Source organism: Conger conger, chromosome 5, assembly GCF_963514075.1.
Source record: "Conger conger chromosome 5, fConCon1.1, whole genome shotgun sequence".
Classification (NCBI taxonomy): domain Eukaryota; kingdom Metazoa; phylum Chordata; class Actinopteri; order Anguilliformes; family Congridae; genus Conger; species Conger conger.
In genome coordinates, this window is record NC_083764.1 from 12164412 (window position 1) to 12189779 (window position 25368).

Here is a 25368-nt window from a genome sequence, read left to right on the forward strand (position 1 = left end):
CAGGTGTCCAGTGACAGCAGATGCCATTGCTTCCCAGCTCCTGAAAAATGGTTGTGTTCTGTCTATTGTTTGCAGGTTCAATATATCCGATGACTCCAAACCAAGTTTACTTATTACTCAACTTGACTTTATTGTAACTACCATTTGTATTGTATTACCATTTACATGTCACTCGTCCGGCATTCATATCACCACTGACATTAAGTTTACATCACACTCTAGTCAACCAATCACAAGAGGGAATAATACAACCTTCCTAGAAACTCAATGATAAAATATTGACACAAATTAACACAAATACACCACAGGTTGCTTCCCTGATGCTGACAGAAACGTCACACGATTGACCTCGTGTGAGGTATCGTCTCTCTCCAGGGCAGCCAACGTCGATGCTAACCTCTCAGGAGACTTCACAGTAGCCAAACTAAGTGCAGCAATCAACAAACTGAAGCCGGGCAAGTCACCAGGTCGAGACAATATCCACCCAGAGTTTGTCATACACCAAAGTGAAAGAACATCTTACTGGCTACGCTTGTTCTTCTCATCATGCTTCCGGAGGTCCAAGCTCCCAAAGACCTGGCGCCATGCTTCCGTCATAGCCTTGCCAAAGCCGAACAAACCCGCCGAAGACCCGAAGTCCTACAGGCCCATCTCTCTGCTCTGTGTCCCATATAAGATCCTGGAGAGGCTGATTTACAGCCGCATCCAGCCAGTGGTGGACCCACAACTCCCACCGGAACAAGCCGGCTTCTGCCGAGGCAGGTCAACAGTGGATCAGGTAACGCTACTCACTCAGGACATCTAGGACAGCTTTCAGGATAACGAAAAAGCTGGAGTAGCATTCCTGGACCTGACAGCCGCCTATGACACCGTGTGGCACCGTGGACTACATCTGAAACTGTTGAGGACAATCCCGGACCGGCACATGGTGAGGTTCATCATGGAGATGCTATCGAACCGTAGCTTCATCCTACAGACCAGCGATGGCCAGACCAGCAGGCTCAGAAAGTTGAAGAACGGTGTCCCGCAAGGCTCCGTCCTCTCACCAATGTTGTTCAACATATACATTCACGATCTGCCGGATACAACATCTACCAAGTATGGCTATGCTGACGACTTGGCCATCATGCTTCGAGGCCCAACATGGAAGGCGATGGAAGATGGCCTCAACCGAGACATGGGCATCCTGGCAGACTACCTCCAGAAGTGGCACCTTCAGCTCAGCATGGGCAAGACAGTGTCTGCAGCTTACCACCTTAACAATCGGGAAGCAAGAAGGGAACTGGACGTGCATGTTGGCAACAACCGCCTGGAGTTCCAGCAAGCCCCCAAGTACCTCGGCGTATGCTTGGACCGGACACTGTCCTACAAGCAACACCTGGATGAAGTGAAGGCCAAGACAACAGCAAGGGTCTCGCTCATCCGCCGCCTGGCGGGTTCGACTTGGGGAGCTTCCCCCCAGACCCTACACATATCCACGCAAGCCCTGGTCTTACCCGTAGCAGAATACTGCGCCCCAGCCTGGAGCAGAAGTCCACATGTGAACAAGGTAGATAATGTCATCAACAGCGCCCTCTGTATAGTTACTGGTTGTCTGAAACCCACCCCTGTGTCCTACCTGCCAGTCCTAGCTGGAATCGCCCCAGCCAGTCTCCGACGGGATGCGGCTACCCTCGCCCTGACAAGAAAGGCCCAGAAGCACGACTGGCACATCCTACACAAAGCCACAACAACACCAGCACCACCATGCATGCTACAGTCTATCCCTGAGGACTTGTCCAGAGACGCCTGGCTGGCAGCATCCTGGAAACAGACGTGGGAGACGGCTGGGCCCTCCCGCATCCAACGATACATCCGGGACCCAGGAGGCAGTGTAAAAGGAGAAGACATACCACGCCATCTATGGACCTCACTGAACCGTCTGCGCTCTGGCGTCGGACGCTTCAAGTCATCTCTGAAGAAGTGGGGCCTATCGGACAGTGCGGCATGTGAGCGTGGCGAGCCTGAACAGACTGCCGAGCATATAATCACCGGCTGCCCCCTATACAGCCCACCCTCAGAAGCTGGCCTTTTCGACTTAGGACCGGAGACGAGGGCGTGGCTGCATGACACTGAGTTGGCCATCTGACGATATACGAAAGAAGAAGAAGCACAGTTCTGGCTCTGTCAGCAAGCATACTCTCTGCAGAAATAAAGACCTGATAATTGGATCTAGTGTGAAGTGTTTTCCTGACTGGATGACCTCACTATTACAAGACAAGGGTGGATTTTTCTTCCCAATAGTTTCTTCCCAATAGTTACAAAAAAGATACAAACACCATACATATTATACTATTTTTTTAAATTAATAATTCCAGTTTTAATAATTAATTTCTTTGTATTGATAAAAGTAAAAACTTAAGAACAGAATTGAGACGGGTGCGTGGGGGTTGGACCCAAAATGCAGAACGACTCAGAAACAATAGTTATATAAAGACCCCTCAGGGCTTTATTCGGGACGAATCCCAGGAGCGTAGTCAAAACAAGCAAAGTCCATACACGTAGATCCAGCCAAACAAATAGTAAACAAACAAAAAGCACGGTGCCGAGGGAAGAGGCAAACTCGTAGTCGGTAGACGTGCGGGGAGGTCCTGTAGCAGGAGAGCTGTCAGCGGGGCAGATGAACAGGCGGACGGCAGGCAGAGGCGTAGTCGTGGGCGAAGTGGGAGTCGAAACCATGAAACAATCAGCGAAGCAAAAGTACAAAACGGTAGGCGAGGACGTGGTCAAAAACAAACAGTGGTCAACAAAACAGAAATCAATGGACAATGGTCGGTAACAGGCTTGGATCGTAACGTGTAATCAAAACAGTAAATAATGCTCAAGAGTTGCGTGGTAAACAGAGGCAGACAATTTCGCGAAGAACAGTTGCGCGACTGGGCTATAAATGCGGGTGTAGACAGGTGTAGACAATTAGTTAGAGCGTAGCAAGGAAATGGAAAACAGGTGCGATGGATGACAAGTTTAACAAGGTGATTAGTAATCGTTAGTAATACACCTATCCTGCCCTAGCATTAGTAAATTAGTAAATGACATGCACGAGATACGTAAGGTAACATGAACACATGATTAGTTTGTTAGTTTCTACCCAATCCTGATCTAGCGTTAGTAGTTTTAGTAAATAGACAAATGGAAACAATTAGGGAGTGAATGACAGAAAGAGAGAGAGAGAAAAGACGGAACGCAAGGTTTGCGGAAAGACATGTAAAAGTGTATGCATAAACAACGACCAGTTAATGTAACAATAAACATAAATCAAAACATAACACAAAGCGAAACTAAGACGATAACCACTCAACATAACAAGGTAATATAATCGTACGAAACATAACTAGACATGACAAGAAAATAAATCGTACGAAACATAACTAAACAACATGACGAACCTAGACTAACATAATACATGATAAGACACTACGTGACTAAGACAACATGAATAAACATAAAACATGGCGAGACAGACCTGAAACGTGACAAGAATAGAAATAGAAATATTTATGTGCGAAACAGGAAGACAAAGTTCACAACAAGAGTGGCATTCAATGCTTGTGTTTCTCCATCCAAAATAAAAACTCCAAGCTAACACAAAACATTCTGTCAGCCTTATGGTATTGGTGTTGCTAAGATACTAAGGTTTCATTCCCAAATCAGGAAGGTGAACTTCCAGATGTACATCACTGTCAGGAGTTAGATGCACATAAAACTTTTTATACCTGCTAGAAGCACGTAGGTGTTAGGACACCAAAGGGCACAGCCAAGTTGGAATGTAGTTTGCCATTGAACTTTTTCAATTTTTCCCCAAATTTGGTAGCCAATTGTACCCCATCAAATCCAATTAGTGTAAGCTGGGGGATACACCGCCCAAATCTTAACCCTCGGCGGCCCAAAGGGATCTGGCAAACCGGGAACAACACGCCTTCGTCAAGCCGTCTCGTCTCATGCCTGTGACCATGATGCCGGGCTGCGCAACAGCAACAAACTGCAATCGCAAGTCCACTGTATCTCCGCTGACCTGCCAGTAACACATCGAAGGCTAGGGGGTAGGGTTCTTGTGTTCCTCCCACTCCAGCCATGCATAGAGCACCATAGAGAGAATCAGCACTGCGAGCAGAATGTAGAGCTTTGTGTTCAGACAGATGAAGTTGCTGTAAGCGAAGGCGATCACAAACCCCACCGACTCCCACATTCGATAGTTGGCAAACGTTGCCTCCTTTTGCTGCGGGAATAGAACCCCATAGAGAGCTAAAGTTTGGGGGAGAAAAGGAAAGCGACGTTACTTCAACCCCAAATAACGTTTCCTCACAGTGTCGCATATGGTAGGCAGGACATTATTTTGCAGGAAGTTCAGAGGACACACCGATGGCGATTGGCTGCCATGCAAGGCCCCGACCAGCTCGTCAGGAGCATTTGGGGGTTAGGTGTCTTGCTCAGGGACACTTCGACACAGCCTGGGCGGGGGATCAAACCGGCCACCCTCTAACTGCCAGACAACTGCTCTTACTGCCTGAGCCATCCCCCAGAGAGCCGGAACCACGAAGGACACTGGCAGCTGGTCTGGGTGGGGCCTCCAGCCCAGCAGGGTGATGATGCAGGAGAAGTTTAACACCGAGGCTGCAGGAGGAACATCGAATTTGACTACATGACCTGTTCCAAAAAACAAACATTACACAGCCATGTCAATATCAAAGAGATATGATGAGTGGTAGGCACAGTCTTAGAGGGGGAAACATCCATGATGAAAAGTAGTTGAACGGGAAATAAAGGAAGAAATGTTAATTTAATTGCATGTCTGGTTTTTGCATATTACACCAGGAATTGCCTAGAACAGGGGTCCTCAATCTTATCTAGAAAGGGTTGGTGTTGGTTTAGCCTTTAGTTCCAACTGAGCAGTACCACAACTGATTCTACTAATCACCCACTTGAGGCCCTTGAATAGTAGAATCAGATGTGTTACTGCTCAGTTGGCACAAAGGCCTGCACCCACACCAGACCACACCACACCTTTGTGGATAAGATTGGAGACCCCTGGCCGAGAGTTTGTCTCATAGTGCCTGAAAAGCAACAGAACAGGGAAACTGTGTGTCTTCTACTAATGCATCTTCTTTTGATTGTATAACTGATTCATATAACCAGTGAATGTTTCTTACCAAAGACAAACAGAGCCACTCTCCCTGTGTATTTGGCCAGCCTCCCGAAAACGAAGGAGCAGATGGAATTGGTGGCGCCAAAGCATATCATCGCGTATCCCACAATGTGTATGCCCAGGGCACAGGTCACGTAGTACTGCATGAGCACAGCACACAGATCATGGGAAACCACAGCCATTTCAAGGGGCGAGACTGTCCCAACCCTCCAGTGATGAAATGTGCATGTATTTCGTTCTTAGATCTGTTCATGTTTTTAATGATTATGCTCTCTAGCTCTCTTTCTCTCACCTCCACCCTCTCTCTCTTCCACTCCCCTTCCTTCTCCCTCTCTAGCTCTCTTTCCCTCTCTTCTAACCCTAACCCTCTCTTTTTCACTCACTCTCTAGCTCTCTCTCTGTCTTACACACACATGAGGAGCCTCTTTCTCTCTCTTCCCTCTCTCTCTCTCTCTCTTACACACACTCACACACACACACACTGGAGCTGTTTGCCCTCACCTTGGTGTAGTCCCCTGAGAGGAAGCCCTGCTCAAGCCCGCTGTACATGGTGAGGGGGATGAGGAGAAGCTGCCTCCGGTCTCAGAGGTGTTTGAAGGTGGCCAGGAAGGTGCTGCAGAAGGGCTCCCTGTTCCCCCTGAACTCGCAAGCCGAGTCTCTGTGGATGTTATCCAGGAACACAGCCACCAGAATCATGGCCAGAACCCCCACGCCTGTGGAGACACATGCACAACAAGTTTTCTGACTCTCCTGAGGTCTGTGTCTGAAATGACCATTAAATGTACAGTATGTAATGACATTTAGTTGATACTTTTATCAAAAGCAACTTACAGTTGATTAGACGAAGCTGAGGACAACCCCCCTGAAGCATTACAGGGTTAAGGGCTTTACTCAAGAGCCCAACAGCTTTGCAGATCTTATCGTGGCTACGCCGGGGCTTGAACCACCAACCTTCCAGGTCCCTGTCATGTACCTTAGCCACTAGGCTGCATGCTGCCAAATGTTGGTAAACCAGATTGTACAGAGGACACCCAGAGCCACAGACAGGAGGGAACACCTGGGAAATGTAATCATTACATTACATTACATTAATAGCATTTGGCAGACGCTCTTATCCAGAGCGACGTACAACAAAGTGCATACCTATAACCAGGGATAAATGCGCTGAAAGACCCTAGAGGGAAGTACAATATCAAGTGCTACCTGTACAACAAAGATAAGGACCAGGGCCTTTTTTTTTTTTTTTTTTTTTAATGAACAAATAAACAAACAACAAAGCAAAAGTGACCAAACTTAACAATCCAAATACTGCTTACCGAGCCAACTAAAAATACCGATACAAAGACAACAATTAAGGTTCACAGGGAGGTAGGGAGGGACGGGGAGAGGTGCCGCTTGAAGAGGTGCATCTTCAGTTTGCGCTTGAAGTTGGGGAGAGATTCTACAGTTCTGACCTCTATAGGGAGTTCGTTCCACCACCGTGGAGCCAGAACAGACAGTAGTCGTGAGCGTGAGGTGGAGGTTCAGAGAGGGGGAGGTGCCAAGCGGCATGTGGAGGCTGAACAAAGAGGTCTGGCAGGGGTGTAGGGTCTGATGATTTTTTGTAGGTAAGCTGGGGAAGACGCCTTAACTGCTTGGAAGGCTAGCACCAATGTTTTGAATTTCATGCAAGCCATGACAGGCAGCCAGTGGAGGGAAGTAAGCAGGGAGATGATGTGTGAGTATTTGGGAAGGTTGAAGACCAGACGTGCTGCTGCATTCTGGATAAGTTGGAGGGGTCTGATGGCGGACGCTGGGAGGCCAGCCAAGAGGGAATTGCAGTAGTCCAGGCGGGACAGAACCATTGCTTGGACCAGGAGCTGGGTCGAGTAGGGGGTGAGAAAGGGACGGATTCTCCGTATGTTGTATAGGAAGAACCTGCATGACCGGGTCAACGCTTCAATGTTCTCGGAAAGGGACAGTTTGCTGTCCATCACCACGCCGAGGTTCCTTGCACTGGGTGATGGCGTGAGTGTGGAATCCCTGAGGGAAATGGAGAGATCCAGATGGGGAGAGGTATTAGCAGGGATGAATATCATTTCAGTCTTACCTGGGTTGAGCTTTAGATGGTGGTTGTCCATCCAGCTCTGGATGTCACTCAGGCAAGCAGAGATATGGGCTGAAACTTCATCAGTATCAGAAGGTGGGAACGAGATGAAGAGTTGGGTATCGTCCACATACCCAACTCTTGGCCTGGGATTACCCCTCATCCTGGTAATCCCAGGCGAGGCCTGGAGGGGTGCCCAGGATGAGGGGTGCAACTATTTTTAACGAGTTACAAAAATATATTTTGTTCTGGGCCTGAGGATTCATAGCTGCTGCCTTGAGGACAGCTGAACTTAAACGGCGAGGTTACGCAGCAGAACATGTGCATGACAAGTCATCATTAACGTCTGAAATGTACAGTATATGCTTACCTATATAGCAGCCGACTAGTATGTGAACCAGCTTTTGCTCTGGCCTGGGTGCTTCCCCTCCACTAATATTCTTGGTGCAGATACCAGCCCCACAGTATACCAGGTTCTCCTCTGGAATATCGGCTTGTTTTAAATTACAGAGAAAGAAAGAAAAACGGAGTTTGTGACAGAGCTGATGGTCAGACATCTTAAGAGAAACACATCGCGCAATGATTATTTTATCAGTGCTGTTTAAAGCAAGCCGGCTTGACTTTACATTGATTCGGTCCGTGCATTTTCCTTTATTTTACCGATGTTTGTATCTTGGCCGAATATTAGCAAGGACATGAGGTTCCCCCACACTGCAGAGGACTGGAATATCAGGAAGAAGATTCCAAAGTATAGGTTGATCACATCCTGGCCCTTGGAGTTGTCCTTTTCCGCTTGCTGGTTCCCACTTATGGTGAGGTAAGTGCACTTTGCGGACCACAGAGGGGAGCCCCCTAGCCCCAGGATGAAGGAGGTCGGGATCAGGGTACCCCTGGAGAAACAAGGTTAAGGAGATGATGCCTCACAGTCCCCTGGTGTGTTCCAATAGCAATCCATTCATTACTCATACAGCAAACTATTACGTTTAGAGGCAATCTGCGTTTAGATTGTTTCGACTTTTGTGTACTTTTGTAATATGATTCAGGCAGTACTGTGTGGGTAGGTCTGATTCACTGATCGATTCAGATTTCTTTATTTTGTTTATCAATTCTTTATCAACACAGTGATATGATCCAATGTGTGCAAAAAATATGTGCAAGTTGGATTGTGAATGCAGCGCAACTCTTGTATGTTTTACCATCCTTGGTAGAGGTTCCCAAACGAATAGGCTACATAGCAGGCCATGGAGACTCCAATGGTCCATTTAATTATAATGAGCGGCAGGAACATCGAGGACAGGATGATAGACGCGTAGATGACACTCAGAGAGGCCACACCCATCCCACCCCCAATTTAGGCTGCTCTGTATTAGGAAACACAAATACAAAATGGCTACCCTGCTGAAAGAAAACTGCTTTTGAAACAGCTGGCAGCTGGTTGACCAATTCAGACCAGCTCTGGTCGACATGGTTTGACCAGCTCAAGTTATATTTTGAAACAGTTGGTAGCACTAGCTGGTTGGCCAGCTCATACCCAACCAGGCCAACTTATGATCAGCTTGGCCAGCTCAATTTTCAAGATGATTTTACAGCAGGGTAATTATAGGTCTAAAATGTAATTTAAAATTAGAAGATGCGTTTACTGCCAAAATACCTGCCTCTCCTGTATATCCAACAGAATTCAATTTGTTTTGAATTGTTCACTATGAACTTGAATGCATTTGCTTGCAGACTTTCGGACTGAAATCAGAAATGCGCTCTGTTGCAAAAGATTCAACTGAGACAACCATTTTTGTGTGGTCTCTGTTCTGCCATTTCACTGGAAATCCTTGCATGAGTGCTCAACTGTCAGAACATCAAAACACATCAAACCACATCAAACCACACTTCTGTTCAGTTCAAATCCCCAAACAAACTTTGACAAAAAACACACTATTAAATCAGATGTGTGTTTAACTGAAGTAGAGTACATTTGATCTCTCAAACTCAAATTTTTTTTTCAATTTTTGGTAAGGTGATATTTGACATAAACAACAATATAAAGAGTTAATTACCTGTAAACTCTGGAGTCCCCCATAGGCGGTAAACAGTGATAAAAATCCAAAAGAGACAACCAGGACATTTTTCAGGTTTCGGCTCATTTTGACTACACAAATCTGTCAAGTCTTCAAGTCAAAAGGAACTTATTCCACAACGTAAATTTCATACGACAGACACAATCTCCTGTGGGAACGTGCGTCTGGACCCTGATAAAGTAGCAAGTGGTAGGGAGGAATTTCCCGTCGTCAATAGTTGGTAAATGCTGCCTCCATCTGGTCATAAGACCAACATGCTATGGGTGCTGGATTTAAAACAAGCAGCTTTTATAATGATGCTGTTGGTAATACCTTATGGGCTCTGGCTGTCTGAGACAGCCTTTTATCCAAATTATATATTCTATCCAAATATTTTGCACAAAATGCGAATCACAGAAATCAAAATGTTAATTGTTTCACCGAACCTCCTAAAGCTATGAAGGCCACCGTAATTGCTTTCAGTTTCTTTATCAGCATGTAAGCCGTGTAACGTTTGGTACAACATAACTGGAAGTTCCTTTGTAATACAGAATCATCATGTGTTAAGATCTGTTGCTGTACCTCCACCTTTACCACCAGTTCAATGGCCAGAAACAGGACAACTGAGTCTATGCGGGTCGAGCTTCTTGCAGTTACACTAGAGCTCCCATAGGTGGCGCAATGCCCCCTCAGGCCCACAGCGCTAACCTGTGGCTGCACAAACATGTGACGCGTGAGTGCGACGGGTGACAAGGAGATAGAAACATTCCGTAGCGTAAGTCTTGTTGTGACAAAGCGCCTAGTGCTTTTTATGGTTCCACCAAAAGTCATAAAATAGGATTTATGGCATGTGCTTTAGTTTCTCATTAACATTTATCTAGATTTATTTTCCATAAGTATTTCCTGTGCCGGAGATGCCCTGGGTACAGAGGCTGGCCACTGGTAGGGGACCTGAGTTAAGACCCTGTAAATTTACTAAAGAGCACAATTTAAAGCACAATTGTTATAATGCACTATTGACATGTTCATATATGACTAACTACCTAAAGCCAGTGTATAGTGTTTCGTTTTTGTGTGACAAAGGCATGAAGTCAACAACAAATTTGTTTCTAGTACAAATATAATGATAAACAAAATATCATTTTCTCTGTCTTACACTTATTGCTTTGCTTTCTACCTGTCTACTGTCTTTTTTCAGTCATTTTATGTCAGTTGTAACAAAACAGTAGCCCTCTAAACATTGTGCTGACTTACTGAAGTCCCTATCAGTAATTATTTTAATTCTTATGTTACTTGTTCCTGTCTTAATGACATACTATATTTTATTGCATGGTCAGGGGCTGGACCCAGTATTGGTCTGCTTGATCAAACAAGTCTGCAACTTATCAGCACTCACTTGAGTTATTGTACTATAAGATAATTATTAATGACTCATAGTGTCTCATTTGTTGTTTATTAAAAGTAGAAGCCAGAATTATCATAGAAATGGAGCCTCTAGAATGTCAGTGAATACTATGTACATAACTGCACATACTTCACATTAACAGCAGTTTATGATATACTACTTTTGTACATTTATCTTTGCAACCATAAATCTTAGTCTCACTTGTCTGAGTGATAAATACAGCATGACTCCCTATTTCCAAGCAACAGTTATAATATCCCAGCACCTGTCATTTTGAAACAGTAAATTGGAAACTGGATATCCGCCAAAATTATGCTCCCTGCAGTAAAACTCTATGACTCCCACTTTCTGCTGTTGTTCATCTCACTCCGTCACACAAAAACGCAGGAGAACACACAACCTTCTGCATATACCGCCTGCCATACATGCTTCATATTTCCGGCCATATTCTATACGGTAATGTGTAAAGTTTGATCAGTCAGGTGTTCCCCTAAAGATTCATACATAAGATCTTTGCTAATTTGTTGTGCACTACATATCCAAGTATACAAACCAATGAATGTATGTAGCAGTTAATTCCCTCCTGTGTCTGGTAACATGTTTATGTGCACAGCAAGTTCATTCTTTTGGATACGTTTGATAATCCATGCTAGAGGACTATGAATAGCCTGACATGTTACATTACATTAGTGTCATTTAGTAGCCACACTCATCCAGCAATGTACAATGATGTGCAAATCATAGCCAAAGCATATTTACGACAAATAGTGCCACTGATTTGGAAAATATTGCTTTTGTCATTTTTCCATCTGATTAGTAGAGGTGAAGAAATACAAGTTCTCCCCAGAATTTTGTTCCAATCACCTGGACGTGTTCATTAGCACAACTCTACAGCCTAGTAGTATAGGTAGACCTAATTAGTGGAATCAGCTGCCTGAGTTAATGGGTGGAAGAAACACATGGCAGGACTTTTACTTTCTGACCCATGGATTTTCCACCTCGGCCGTTGTCTGAGCAGCCATGTCAGATGCCCAGGTTGTGTGATTTCTTACCCTGTACTCCTACCTGCACATGAAATGATGAAGGGCACTGGCTGCTGAAGCAAACAGGGTCTATTTTTCCACCTCAGGTGAAGATTGCGAGTTGTATTGACAAAGCCTCTCCAGGATTATATAAAGGATTGCTGTAAATAACACTTTTTAGTACAGTTCTGGCTCTGTCAGCAAGCATACTCTCTGCAGAAATAAAAACCCTCATAATTGGATCTAGTGTGAAGTGTCTTCCTGACTGGATTCCTGACACTATTACAAGACAAGGGTGGATTTTTCTTCTCAGCCCCATAGTTACAAAGATACAAACACCATACGTATTATACAAAAAAATATTTTAATAATTCCAGTTTTAATAATTAATTTCTTTGTATTGATAAAAGTAAAAACTTATCAGAACAATAGAAATAGAAATATTTATGTGCAAAACAGGAGAACAAAGTTCACAACAAAAGTGGCATTCAATGCTTGTGTTTGTCCATCCAAAATAAAAAGTCCAAGCTAACACAAAACATTCGGTCAGCCTTATGGTATTGGTGTTGCTAAGATACTAAGGTTTCATTCCCAAATCAGGAAGGTGAACTTCCAGATGTACATCACTGTCAGAAGTTAGATGCACATAAAAGTTTTTATACCTGCTAGAAGCACGTAGGAGTTAGGACACCAAAGGGCACAGCCAAGTTGGAATATAGTTTGCCGTTTAACTTTTTGTTCTTTTTTTTCAGAATTTTCCCTTTTTCTCCCAATTTGGTAGCCAATTGTACCCCATCTAATCAAATTAGTGTAAACTGGGGGATACACCGACCCCAACCCTCAGCGGCCCGAAGGTATCTGGCAAACCGGAAACAACGCGCCTTCGTCAAGCCATCTCATCTCATGCCTGTGACCATGATGCCGAGGTGCCCGGGGTGCTGTTGTGCGTGCTGATCCACTAAGACCCTCCCTCTGGAGCGGCGAGCCAATTATGCCGCTCCACGAGAGCCGGCCAGACTTCGCTTTTGGCAGGACCATGAATCGAACCCCGGTCCTCGGTGTGCAACTGCAATGAACTGCAACCGCAAGTCCGCTGCATCTTAGCCTGTTGCGCCACCACGGCTCTATTCCATTGATTCCCACCATAATTGTCTGATATACCGTTTATTAAGGTTCCTGAGGTCTTTTTCCCAGTAATGGTACTTTGTTTGTGCAAGTCTCACTGGCTTATTATATGCATATTACATTATGGACATCAGAATAACTGCAACATAATTTAAACCTGTGAATGAAGTATTGGATAAACATGGAATTTTCAAAATGTCTGAATCCCTGTACTCTATCTGACTGTAGATACAGGCAATTAGTGCAAGACACAGTGCCATGGTTTGACCTGCCAGTAACACATCGAAGGCTAGATTTAATTAAGGTCTTAGCACATGTCAAGCAGTTTTGCAATATAGTGCCGTGTCATGGGCCCATGAAACTTATTTTTTCTGGAGATAACACTTTTTACAGATGCTGAAACATACAGTAAATTGTTCCTTTGAAGTCTACACTGGAATGATTGAAGTATTTTTGGGAAGTTTTAGTTTTTTCGACTGTGAAGCTGAAATACTACACGTAGTGGACTGGGCCTTGGACATAAGCTGAGATCGTGTTATAAAAATGTAAAAATAGCGGTGACGTGGAAAGGTAGGGCTTTTGTATTTCTGGCAGACTCGTCACTGTCTGTCCAGCAGCCTGTTCTGTAGTCTGTTCTACAGTTTGGTTTCAGCTTTAACCACTGTCGTCGGTGAATTCAAGTCCTCTTTTTTATCTGCGTGGCTGAACTCCACCCCTGGGGTAGGGTTCTTGTGTTCCTCCCACTCCACCCATCCGTAGAGCACCATAGAGAGAATCAGCACTGCGATGAGAACGTAGAGCTTTGTGTTCAGACAGATGAAGTTGCTGTAAGCGAAGGCGATCACGAACCCCACCGACTCCCACATTCGATAGTTGGCAAACGCTGCCTCCTTCTGCTGCGAAAATAGAACCCCATAGAGAGCTAAAGTTTGGGGCAGAAAAGGAAAGCGATGTTACTTCAACCCCAGATAACGTTTCCTCACAGTGTCGCATATGGTAGGCAGGACATTATTTTGCAGGAAGTTCAGAGGAGGAAACTTGCCATTGGTTTGTGTCTGCCACACTGCGTCCCCCATCCCCCAGAGAGCCGGAAACACGAAGAACACTGGCAGCTGGTCTGGGTGGGGCCTCCAGTACAGCAGGGCGATGATGCAGGAGAAGTTTAACACTGAGGCTGCAGGAGGAACACACATCCATTTTGAAAGCTCCATTTTGACTACATGACCTGTGTACGTCGCTATTCCAAAAAAAAAACATTACACAGCCATGTCAATATCAAAGAGATATGATGAGTGGTAGGCACAGTCTTAGAGGGGGTAACATCCATGATGAAAGGTAGTTGAATGGGAAATAAAGGAAGAAATGTTGTCCTGTTAATTTAATGTAATTGCATGTCTGGTTTTTGCATATTACACCAGGAATTGTCAAGAGTAGTCCTCAATCTTATCTAGAAAGGGTTGGTGTGGGTTTAGCCTTTAGTTTCAACTGAGCAGTACCACAACTGATTCTACTAATCACCCACTTGAGGCCCTTGAATAGTAGAATCAGATGTGTTACTGCTCAGTTGGCACAAAGGCCTGCACCCACACCAGACCACACCACACCTTTGTGGATAAGATTGGAGACCCCTGGCCGAGAGTTTGTCTCATAGTGCCTGAAAAGCAACAGAACAGGGAAACTGTGTGTCTTCTACTAATGCATCTTCTTTTGATTGTATAACTGATTCATATAACCAGTGAATGTTTCTTACCAAAGGCAAACAGAACCACTCTCCCTGTGTATTTGGCCAGCCTCCCAAAAACGAAGGAGCAGATGGAATTGGTGGCGCCAAAGCATATCATCGCATATCCCACGATGTGTATGCCCAGGGCACAGGTCACGTAGTACTGCAGGAGCACAGCGCACAGATCATGGGAAACCACAGCCATTTCAAGGGGCGAGACTGTCCCAACCCTCCAGTGATGAAATGTGCATGTATTATGTTCTTAGATCTGTTCATGTTTTTCATGATTATGCTCTCTAGCTCTCTTTCTCTCACCTCCACCCTCTCTCTCTTCCACTCCCCTTCCTTCTCCCTCTTTAGCTCTCTTTCCCTCTCTTCTAACCCTAACCCTAACCCTCTCTTTCTCACTCACTCTCTAGCTCTCTCTCTCTGTCTTACACACACACCAGGAGCCTCTTTCTCTCTCCCCCTCTCTCTCTAGCTCTCTCTCTCTTACACACACACACACACAAGGAGCCTCTTTCTCTCTCTTCCCTCTCTCCCTGTCTCTCTCTTCCCTCTCTCTCTCTCTCTCTCTCTCTCTCTCTCTTACACACACTCACACACACACACACCCTGGAGCAGGAGTTTCCCCTCACCTTGGTGTAGTCCCCTGAGAGGAAGGCCTGCTCAAACCCGCTGTACATGGTGAGGGGGATGAGGAGAAGCTGCCTCCGGTCTCGGAGGTGTTTGAAGGTGGCCAGGAAGGTGCTGCAGAAGGGCTCCCTGTTCCCCCTGAACTCGCGAGCCGAGTCCCTGTCGATGTTATCCAGGAACACAGCCACCAGAATCATGGCCAGAATCCCCACGCCTGTGGAGACACATGCACAACGAGTTTTCTGACTCTCCTGAAGTCGGTGTCTGAAATGACCATTAAATGTTCAGTATGTAATGACATTTAGCTGATGCTTTTATCAAAAGCGACTTACAGTTGAAGCTAGGACAACCCCCCCCCCCCCCGACAACCCCCCCCCCCCCGAAGCAATACAGGGTTATGGGCTTTGCTCAAGAGCCCAACAGCTTTGCAGATCTTATCGCGGCTACACCGGGGTTGAACCACCAACCTTCCAGGTCCCTGTCATGTACCTTAGCAACTAGGCTGCATGCTGCCAAATGTTGGTAAACCAGATTGTACAGAGGACACCCAGAGCCACAGACAGGGGGGAACAACTGGGTCATTTAATCCCAGGCATAGACCTGAGGGGTGCCCAGGATGAGGGGTGCAACTATTTTTAACAAGTTACTAAAATCTATTTTGTACTGGGCCTGAGGATTCATAGCTGCTGCCTTAACAGCTGAACTTAAACGGCGAGATTGCTCAGCAGAACATGTGCACGACAAGTCATCATTAACATCTGAAAAGTGACAGCTGGGGTTATGGGGTAATCATATTGCTGTACTATGGACTTTGCCCTTTGAGAACATCACATTTAGCTTTTCTCTGCTTTAAAGTTACACATTCTCCTGTACTGTGTGCTTGCCGGAGCTCAAGATCCTTAAGAGAGTTAGTCACGTGGTTATTTTAAAAATGGGCCTTGTGGAAGAAGCACTCGTACCAACAGATTTGCTCTTCAATCACTTGTGATTTACAAGAATTTCAGAGGAATTCAGAGGAAATTTTCATTGTCGATACAATCAAAATACAGTAGATGTCCTATGCATCAAAGGTAGAAACGTACAGTATATGCTTACCTATATAGCAGCCGACTAGTATGTGAACCAGCTTTTGCTCTGGCCTGGGTGTTTCCCCTCCACTAATATTCTGGGTACAGATACCAGCCCCACAGTATACCAGGTTCTCCTCTGGAATATCGGCTTGTTTTAAATTACAGAGAAAGAAAGAAAAACAGAGTTTGTGACAGAGCTGATGGTCAGACATCTTAAGAGAAACACATTGCGCAATGATTATTTTATCAGTGCTGTTTAAAGCAAGCCGGCTTGACTTTACATTGATTCGGTCCGTGCATTTTCCTTTATTTTACCGATGTTTGTATCTTGGCCGAATATTAGCGAGGACATGAGGTTCCCCCACACTGCAGAGGACTGGAATATCAGGAAGAAGATTCCAAAGTATAGGTTGATCACATCCTGGCCCTTGGAGTTGTCCTTTTCCGCTTGCTGGTTCCCACTTATGGTGAGGTAAGTGCACTTTGCGGACCACAGAGGGGAGCCCCCTAGCCCCAGGATGAAGGAGGTTGGGATCAGGGTACCCCTGGAGAAACAAGGTTAAGGAGATGATGCCTCACAGTCCCCTGGTGTGTTCCAATATCAATCCATTCATTACTCATACAGCAAACTATTAAGTTTAGAGGCAATCTGCATTTAGATTGTTTTGACGTTTTGTGTACAGTGTGACTGAAAATGATATATTGTTGGTGTATTAAACCATGGATTATCTCTGAGAATTAAAATATGTCGCTGGGGATAATGATTTTATCTTCAAACCGTGACACTGTTGATGATATTCATTGAGGATTTTTGATTTTTGATGATGCTGGGGTGAAGTCACGCACTGTAAAATTAATGTCATTTCAGCTTTGCTACAATAATTTGGTATGGTACATAACTTTTATTTTACTCAGATAAATTATACTCACTCCCTCTTGGATCTGGAGGAACTGGACTTGAGTTAAAAACACTGAAAATGTAGTTGTGCATAATGTGATTCAGGCAGTACTGTGTGGGTAGGTCTGATTGACTCATCGATTTCTTCATATTTCTTCATTTTGTTTATCAACTCTTTATCAACACAGTGATATGATCCAATGTGTGCAAAAAATATGTGCTAGTTGGATCGTGAATGTAGCGCAACTCTTGTATGTTTTACCATCCTGGGTAGAGGTTCCCAAATGAATAGGCTACATAGCAGGCCATGGAGACCACAATGGTCCATTTGCAGCCAAGGTTTTTAATCATAATGGGCGGCAGGAACATCGAGGACAGGATGATGGACGCGTAGATGACACTCAGAGAGGCCACACCCATCCCTTCTGCAGAATTTAGGCTGCTCTGTATTAGGAAACACAAATACAAAATGGCTACCCTTCTGAAAGAAAACTGCTTTTGAAACAGCTGGCAGCTGGTTGACCAATTCAGACCAGCTCTGGTCGACATGGTTTGACCAGCTCAAGTTATATTTTGAAACAGTTGGTAGCACTAGCTGGCTGGCCAGCTCATACCCTGCTAGGCCAACTCATGATCAGCTTGGCCAGCTCAATTTTCAAGATGATTTTACAGCAGGGTAATTATAGGTCTAAAATGTAATTTCAAATTAGAAGATGCGTTTACTGCCAAAATACCTACTTCTCCTGTATATCCAACATAATTCACTTTGTTTTGAATTGTTCACTATGAACTTGAATGCATTTGCTTGCAGACTTTCGGACTGAAATCAGAAATGCGCTCTGTTGCAAAAGATTCAACTGAGACAACCATTTTTGTGTGGTCTCTGTTCTGCCATTTTTGACTGGAAATCCTTGCATGAGTGCTCAACTGTCAGAACATCAAAACACATCAAACACACTTCCGTTCAGTTCAAATGCCCAAACAAACTTTGACAAAAAACACACTATCAAATCAGATGTATGTTTAACTGAAGTAGAGTACATTTTATCTCTCAAACTCCCAAAACTCTTTCAATTTTTGGTAAGGTGCTATTTCACATAATCAACAACAATATAAAGAGTTAATTACCTGTAAACTCTGGAGTCCCCCATAGGCGGTAAACAGTGATAAAAATCCAAAAGACACAACCAGGACATTTTTCAGGTTTCGGCTCATTTTGACTACACAAATCTGTCAAGTCTTCAAGTCAAAAGATAGTTATTCCACGACGTATTCGGCTGTAAATTTCATACGACAGACACAATCTCCTGTGAGTAATGCGTCTGGACCCTGATAAAGTAGCAAGTGGTAGGGAGGAGTTTTGTTTGGGCTGGGTAAAGTTCATTCCATGTTATGGTAAAACATGTTGGTCCTTATCCAGCAGTGCAAAGAAAGTCAATTTGTAAAATGTTCCTTGTTTACCATTTTCCCCTCCGAGACCGGAGTGCCGGTCACTCATCATATCTCTTTGATGTTGATAAGGCTGGGTAATATAATTTATGAACTTTATTTCCTTATTTGTATTTTTATTTTGTATTTCTTTTTCTTTTTTCATGTCTTTGCTTCTATTGTATCTGTATTGGTGTTTACACAGGGCTCATCTGAAAATGAGTGATCCCCTGTATAAATAAAGTAAAACAAAAATAAAAAATAACAAATGCTTGATAGCCAGATAACTTTTCATGTCCCTCTTAAAATCCATAGTCAAGAAGAAAAAACTTTCACTGAAGCCAAGTCATGTTTATTCATTTTGAATTCAACAACTCGGTATAGCTAAGGTCAAGACATTCCAGCATATTCAAACCTCATGTCAGACATGTCTGGAAATCAGCATTATCACAGTTGCTTGCTAGCTTTAGCCCAGGAGAATGGTGTTCAATGTGACTGACAGCAAATCATTTGAGTCACAAAGTGCACTATATATCTCTTTATACAGTTCATGTATAAAGAGTCTCATAAATCACCTTCAGGAACTTTCTTTTTTTTAATGGAGAACATGGATGTAAAAGGCATCCATCTGAGTAAAAACACCCTTCAAACAACCTTTGGCTAACATCAGAGTTTCCGGTGGATGTCTGTACTTGTCTGCGCTCCAAATTAAGAAGCAAACGCCACAACGGATTAACATGCTGATTCCTCATTGTAAGTAGGAGGACAGAGGGATAGTTTGTCAAATTGTCAAATTATATGATTGGTGCTTTCAAAAACAGGGTCAGTAGAATAATCAAATTGATGCAAAAGAACATAGTTAAATATTCACATTTTTCCAGTTCCACAATCTGTGGGGTGCATGTTGCCATGGTGCCTATGCTATAAATATGACTCTTGGTAATCTGATACAAGATATGCTGCACAATCCAGAGCATTTCTAATCTGAGCGGTTATTTATTAAGCCTTGGGAAATGACATGCTGGAAAAATTCTGGCTGTGACCTACTGTGACAATAAAAGATAGACTATAGTCTATCCAGTGCTTAAGAGGCACACAGTATTGTAATGAAATGCAGAAAATGATGACATAGCAATAGTGTGGTGTATTTATCTTGTCAGTACATTGGAGCAACGTGGCAGTATAATAAATTGTATATTACTTAATTATGGGCACCTGCTATGATGGACACACCTAATCTTGAGACGGATTTTGACACCTCAGCTTGAATCAAGATAGATATACAGCATCTCTCTATATACAGTACATCTTTATTCTTCAAATGTCATTTTAAAATCTATAAAGCCTGATAAAAAAACCTTACAAACACGTCCCTAACAGAGTAAAGAAATGTTTTTGCCATGACAATAGTTGCTAGGACGACGATGTGCTCCTTAGTGATTTGCTCATAGCACATGTAAGATAGCAGACCTACTTATGAGGGAGAGATTATTTTTATATCCATTATCTCTGACCTTACCGTGGTCTCTGTCATCCGTCAGTAATGCAGGGAGGCTACTTTACCTCAGTTACCCTGTAGCTACAAACACAGCAGCATAAATGTACGTCACCATTCGCGAGGTATAGATTAAATCGCTAATAAATAATGACTACGCTAATGACTGTAGCCTATGGCTACAGGGACGCAAAAAGAGGCTAATTACGGTGGTCATCATTAGTGCAATGTCACTGTATATGGCTCACAGAACAGATAAAACCGGGCACACAGAGTTATCAAATAATGCATCTGTGACAATTCTCCTCTGCACAAACCGCCAGTGACACTGAACCCTCTGATAAGATTTATGGCTGGATAAAATGCTCGCAATGAAGGCCCGTGCATGTGTGTGCACAGCACAAAATATTTGAATCATCTTTACAATGTTTTATCTGTTGTGTTTGTCCTCACTATGATATGAGTGGAATGTCAAGGAAAACCATATAAACTTGCTCCTCCATCCTGTTGTTCTATCTTCATCATCAACCACACCCTACTCCCTCCACCCTCCGCCCACCCCCAATGGTTTTGCAGTCATCATAAACAGAACTTCAGTTGCTGAGATGGCTGGTTCCTGAAGAATCACAAGGCCAACAAGCAGGTCCAACATGGCAGACCATGCCCATGTGCAATTTCGACTGTGTAAGCCAAGCTTTTTAAGCACCATTTGAATGTTTATAGACTTTTATAGACTTTCATCTGTACTTCCCCTTTAGATAACATAGCAACTAAAGCTGAATCCATTCAGTTGACATGAGTATCACTTTATTAAAGAACCATATAACGTTTGTTAAGGAAAACACAATATACGTTCCCATAACTAGATATTTAAATTATATTGTTGACATCCAAAAAAGAACTGGTACAGTTTTATGACGTTTTTTACTAACAAGACCAGCAGAGGGCGATAAACTCCTTGTACCAATCTATGCCTCAGGAAATGTCAGAATCGTGAATCAGTTAACATTAATTCATTTCCGTAATTTTAAAGTAGATTTTGAAAAATCTTAGTCAATTCTTTTTTGTGTCTCAGACAAATGCACTGACCCATAAACCTGACAATTTTTATAATCTCTCGAACACTGGCAGGAGAGATTCAATATCAAATTGGGAAAGGGACTAGTTCACACTGAGGAGACCTGGTTGTCCATAGGCATAGCCAAGGAGCCGACTGAAGCTGGGCCAACATACGCCCATACTGTACCACTCATACGTCTGAACAGACAATCTCTAGCCTGAACGACAACATCGTGTTGACTGCTTCCTGGTCAGTAACTATGGCAGCAGCACTAACCCCACCCCCATCTTTGTGGACCAATGGAAGTACCTGAGTTTGCACCAAGTGCCATGGACACCATAAAGTAGCATAGCAGGTTTATTCAGTTACTGTCCAGTGAAGAAGCGGGACAAATGTAAGAACAGACAATGCTCTGATCTTAATATGCTCAAACACCCCTTCCAATGTTCAACCATCTTATTCTATCTATTGGTATGATGCCAGCTTGCATGTGTAACACAGTGGCAAGGCCTAAAATAACTGATATAATTGGCTCAAAGTCAGTTTTACTTTTTTTTTTTACAATTGTTAACAAGAATTTGTGAATACTGAGTTTCAAAACTCTACATATAATTCTCTACACCAACATGCATCCCCTGGCATAACAGTTTCAGTTAGTTTTGAGATATAGTATGCAGACATTTGCAAATCAGGAGGTAGAAATATACAGTTTTTTTGGTGGTTGACCCTGAGTGAGGAATTAATTCGAGATTGTTCAGAATGTTCATTAATCTCAATATCGAAAAATGCTATAAACCAAGCTTTCAAACATTCCAAAGACTGTAAAATCCTCTTCAACATTTCTGTGTTGTGCAGGAAGGCAGCTCAAGTCAAATTTATATGCTGGAAAATGTGTATATTTTGTCTGAGAAATTATGACTGAGGAATAGCAATGTGTGTATGTCCAAATTAATCTGTGGGAACAATAGATTCCACATTCTCCGATTGCCTCCACAAGTCCGCGGCCGGGCTCTTTGGTATCCCCTTGAATACATTTGAATCCATTAACAGGGCGAGGAATTTGTGTTGTGCCAGTGTAAGATGGCTCCTCATCATGCGTGCAGGCGTCCAATGAGCAGTGTCCGCAAGCTGCCGGACACACCCCCCCGTTCCCCCTTGGATGAAGTTGTGCAGATTCATGCATTGTGTCATCGTGAGTGTGTTGCTGCTCTTTCGTCACGTGAAGACGCCAGTTTCTCCCAGCACAATGGCAGGAGCCCCCCCCCCCCTGTTTTAATCTGAAACCCGACTCAAATGTTTGTCTTTTTTACATTTAAACGGCGCCAAGGTGGTGGGACTAGCTGTATATTCATTTTGCAAGACTGACTGGGACTCCAATTTTCTTTCAGCAGGGACTCCAGAAATTCCATTTTGAAAATGTTTTCTTCGAAGGATTCGTTCATTTTTAAAGACAGCATCTTAATGACTTCCCTGAGGGAAGAGAGAGGGAGGGGGAGGGTTGGTTGTGAGCATGAACTGGGATTTTTGTAATGGAAATAAGGAGACATATTGGAAAATATATTGGAATGCCAAAAGGATTTAGATAGCATTCATCGTTCCTATAAATTGCAATATATTTCCCAGAGCAGAAGGGATATTAAATTCTGTTTTCTGAGAATTGCCCTGGGACATTAGATGAGTTACTGAATCGCAGTGGCAGGACTGTAGTGGGTCTGCAGAGCCTCTCATATACCAGTCAGCAGGTGAATGACTGTGGCCTTTCCTATACTAGGGGACCCAGAGCTAGAATTATTTTGTAGCTCCTGGCCTTAACCTTCAGGAAGAATTCATAACAGTTATTACAGATCCTGCGATAATTTAAAAACCTAAAGGCTGCCTTGTTCTTATTTCCCAAACAGTCATGTGTGGCTGGGGAGCCACCCATGGGTTAGACCCAAAAATTACGCTCTCTCATTTTAGCAGGAAAGGGTACTTACCTAAAATCTAATTAGACAACACGTTTTCTCTTGTCTTATATCATTGCCTCTGCCTACATCTGTTAATGCTTTAGGTGCACTCAGTGGTTTTAAAGCAGATTAAAGCGCTTTTGTCTGTTGGATGTAACTGGAAGGAGCAGCTTTGGGAATGACTGGGCCCGCCCTGACAGCTTGACTGGCTGAACCGGCATCTGCAATAGTTGGAGACGCTCTCTATAAACGGTGAGAAGGTGAAAGGAGGCAGTCGCGGCCACAGAGCCGTGTGTGTTCAGCTCTCGTCTTTACACATTTCCAGAGCAGGGGAAAACACAGTGCAGCCAGCAGTGCACAGGCTTGTTGTCACACACCTGTATAAGCCGATTGGTGAAGAGAGCACTGTGCAAGTCCCTATCTTCTTATTTCTCTTAAATATGTTGAGATGCTCTTGTCATATACACAAGGACCCCTCAGCATTGTTTTGAGTACCAGGGGCCCCAAACTCCAGCCTGGCTTCAGTTAAAGGATCTTACAAGGCTTACATTGTCCATTACACTAATTCTCTGTGTTCATCTACCCCCCTCAGCACATGGCCCACCCCATTCTCAGCACTCTCCGGTCCAGAGTGCCTGGTATCTCAGTGCTGTAACCCCCACTCCTCGCCTCATACTGCCACACAAACCTGCAGGCCACTCACCATACTCTCCTTTTGGCGAACAGGGCTGTTTTTACCCACACAACCCACTGTGGTTATATGACTGTTAGTGGAATAAGGTTTCATGTGTGTTTAAAATTCATTAATTTGGACAAGGGCACCAAATTCTTAATATCTATCAAAGGAAATAGTCAGACAGTTAAATGTAAAATTATTTGCTATTGCTTTGGCCCAGAGTTTTGCCCCCAAGCTTATTCTTAAACTGTGAAGATATAGGCTCTCAGAATAAAATAACAAAGAGGGATGTTTATACAGAGCTGCACTGAGGAATATTTTGTTCTACATCCTACATTGTCGAGATCCCTGAGCCGGACCCAGCTTTTGCGTATATCCCACATGACAATAAAATAAGATGTAGAACAGGCAGTCTGCCCATAATGAGGGTTCATGGCTTCTCCCCCTGGGCTGGAACTAGGATCCGATGCGAGGCTGCTCCTTGATGTGGTTCGCATCTGGGCCTGCTCTGCGTGAGACACGCTCTTTCGGCACACGCCTGGGGACCGCCAGGCTCCCCGAGCAGCCGGGACCGCCAGTCCAAACACAGAGGCACTCCCCGGCCCCTCTCCCCCCCGAATCCACCCCCTCAAAATCACACAGAGGTCAGACAGAGGTCATCTCTCCAGAGTGTCCAAGACTCTTCCTGTTGTTCCAAACCCTTGAGATGGAGTGAACTGGGAGGGACTATTCAGTGTATTATCATTGTCAGCAATTATTGTTTTCTAGAAACAAAAAGCCAAAGATTCTGCTCTCTCACAATCTCTTCATTAAAGTGAGCCCCACATCAGTGAGTCTGTTATGGAGATTGATTTTCAGCTAACTGCAGACACATAACTGTGTGCGCCATTAATATTTCAGCGTTATACGGTCTAGATGTGCACACTGTAGCCACACCAGATGAGGGCACTGTTGTACACAGAGTTGTAAGAATTGGACTGACATGAAACAGCAAGCTTTTTCTGAAGCTTCCAGTTTTTTCAGAATTGCCTGTTAAGTTCAGACCAAATACACATAGTATACCATATCATGAAGCTTAAATATTTTTTAAATTACCTAATTTGCTATCTATACTTATAAAAAAAACTGATATAATGTTTCTAAAATCAAAAAATCAGTTTCAAATTTTTTCTATTTCACATGATTTTCAGCTAAACAGAGAGGCATCACGTGTTATCTCCAGCCACGTTGAAGGCGCATCCATTACGGGCATATGTCTGTGTGGTGGTGATGTATGCAAAAATATAAAAATAAGAAGGACTCTGAGAGTTGCTGTGGAAGCCAGGCCTGTTTTCCTTTTCCGACCTCCTGCGCTTTCCCAAAATCCCCTCTGGAATTCCAGACATGGAGCAGCAGTCTAATCCCTCGGGAGGCCTAAACACTTTCGCCCAGGCTCCAGAAAGAGAGGGACAATCCTCATAAAGGGATGGGGGATCAGTATACCCCATCAGCGCCCACCCCTGGCACTCTCTAATGGATGGGCATTCAGACACTGCGTAAGAAGCAACCAAGAGGTCAGACTCCGT

The 25368-nt window shown here is 43.9% G+C and overlaps 1 protein-coding gene and 1 pseudogene across 1 annotated transcript; both read right to left on the bottom strand.

The window, feature by feature from the left end:
• Positions 1-3877: 3877 nt before the first annotated feature.
• Positions 3878-9406, bottom strand: LOC133129692 (protein unc-93 homolog A-like; annotated as a pseudogene).
• A 2830-nt stretch (positions 9407-12236) lies between these two features.
• LOC133129671 (protein unc-93 homolog A-like) lies at positions 12237-18500 on the bottom strand. The gene is made up of 8 exons (XM_061243910.1): positions 18327-18500; positions 17461-17642; positions 16616-16845; positions 16326-16448; positions 15233-15444; positions 14622-14757; positions 13914-14045; positions 12237-13793 (listed from the first exon to the last, which is right to left on the bottom strand). Exons 1-8 carry the CDS (start codon positions 18411-18413, stop codon positions 13507-13509), a joined length of 1389 nt encoding a protein of 462 aa, XP_061099894.1. The 5' UTR covers positions 18414-18500; the 3' UTR covers positions 12237-13506.
• Positions 18501-25368: the final 6868 nt, after the last annotated feature.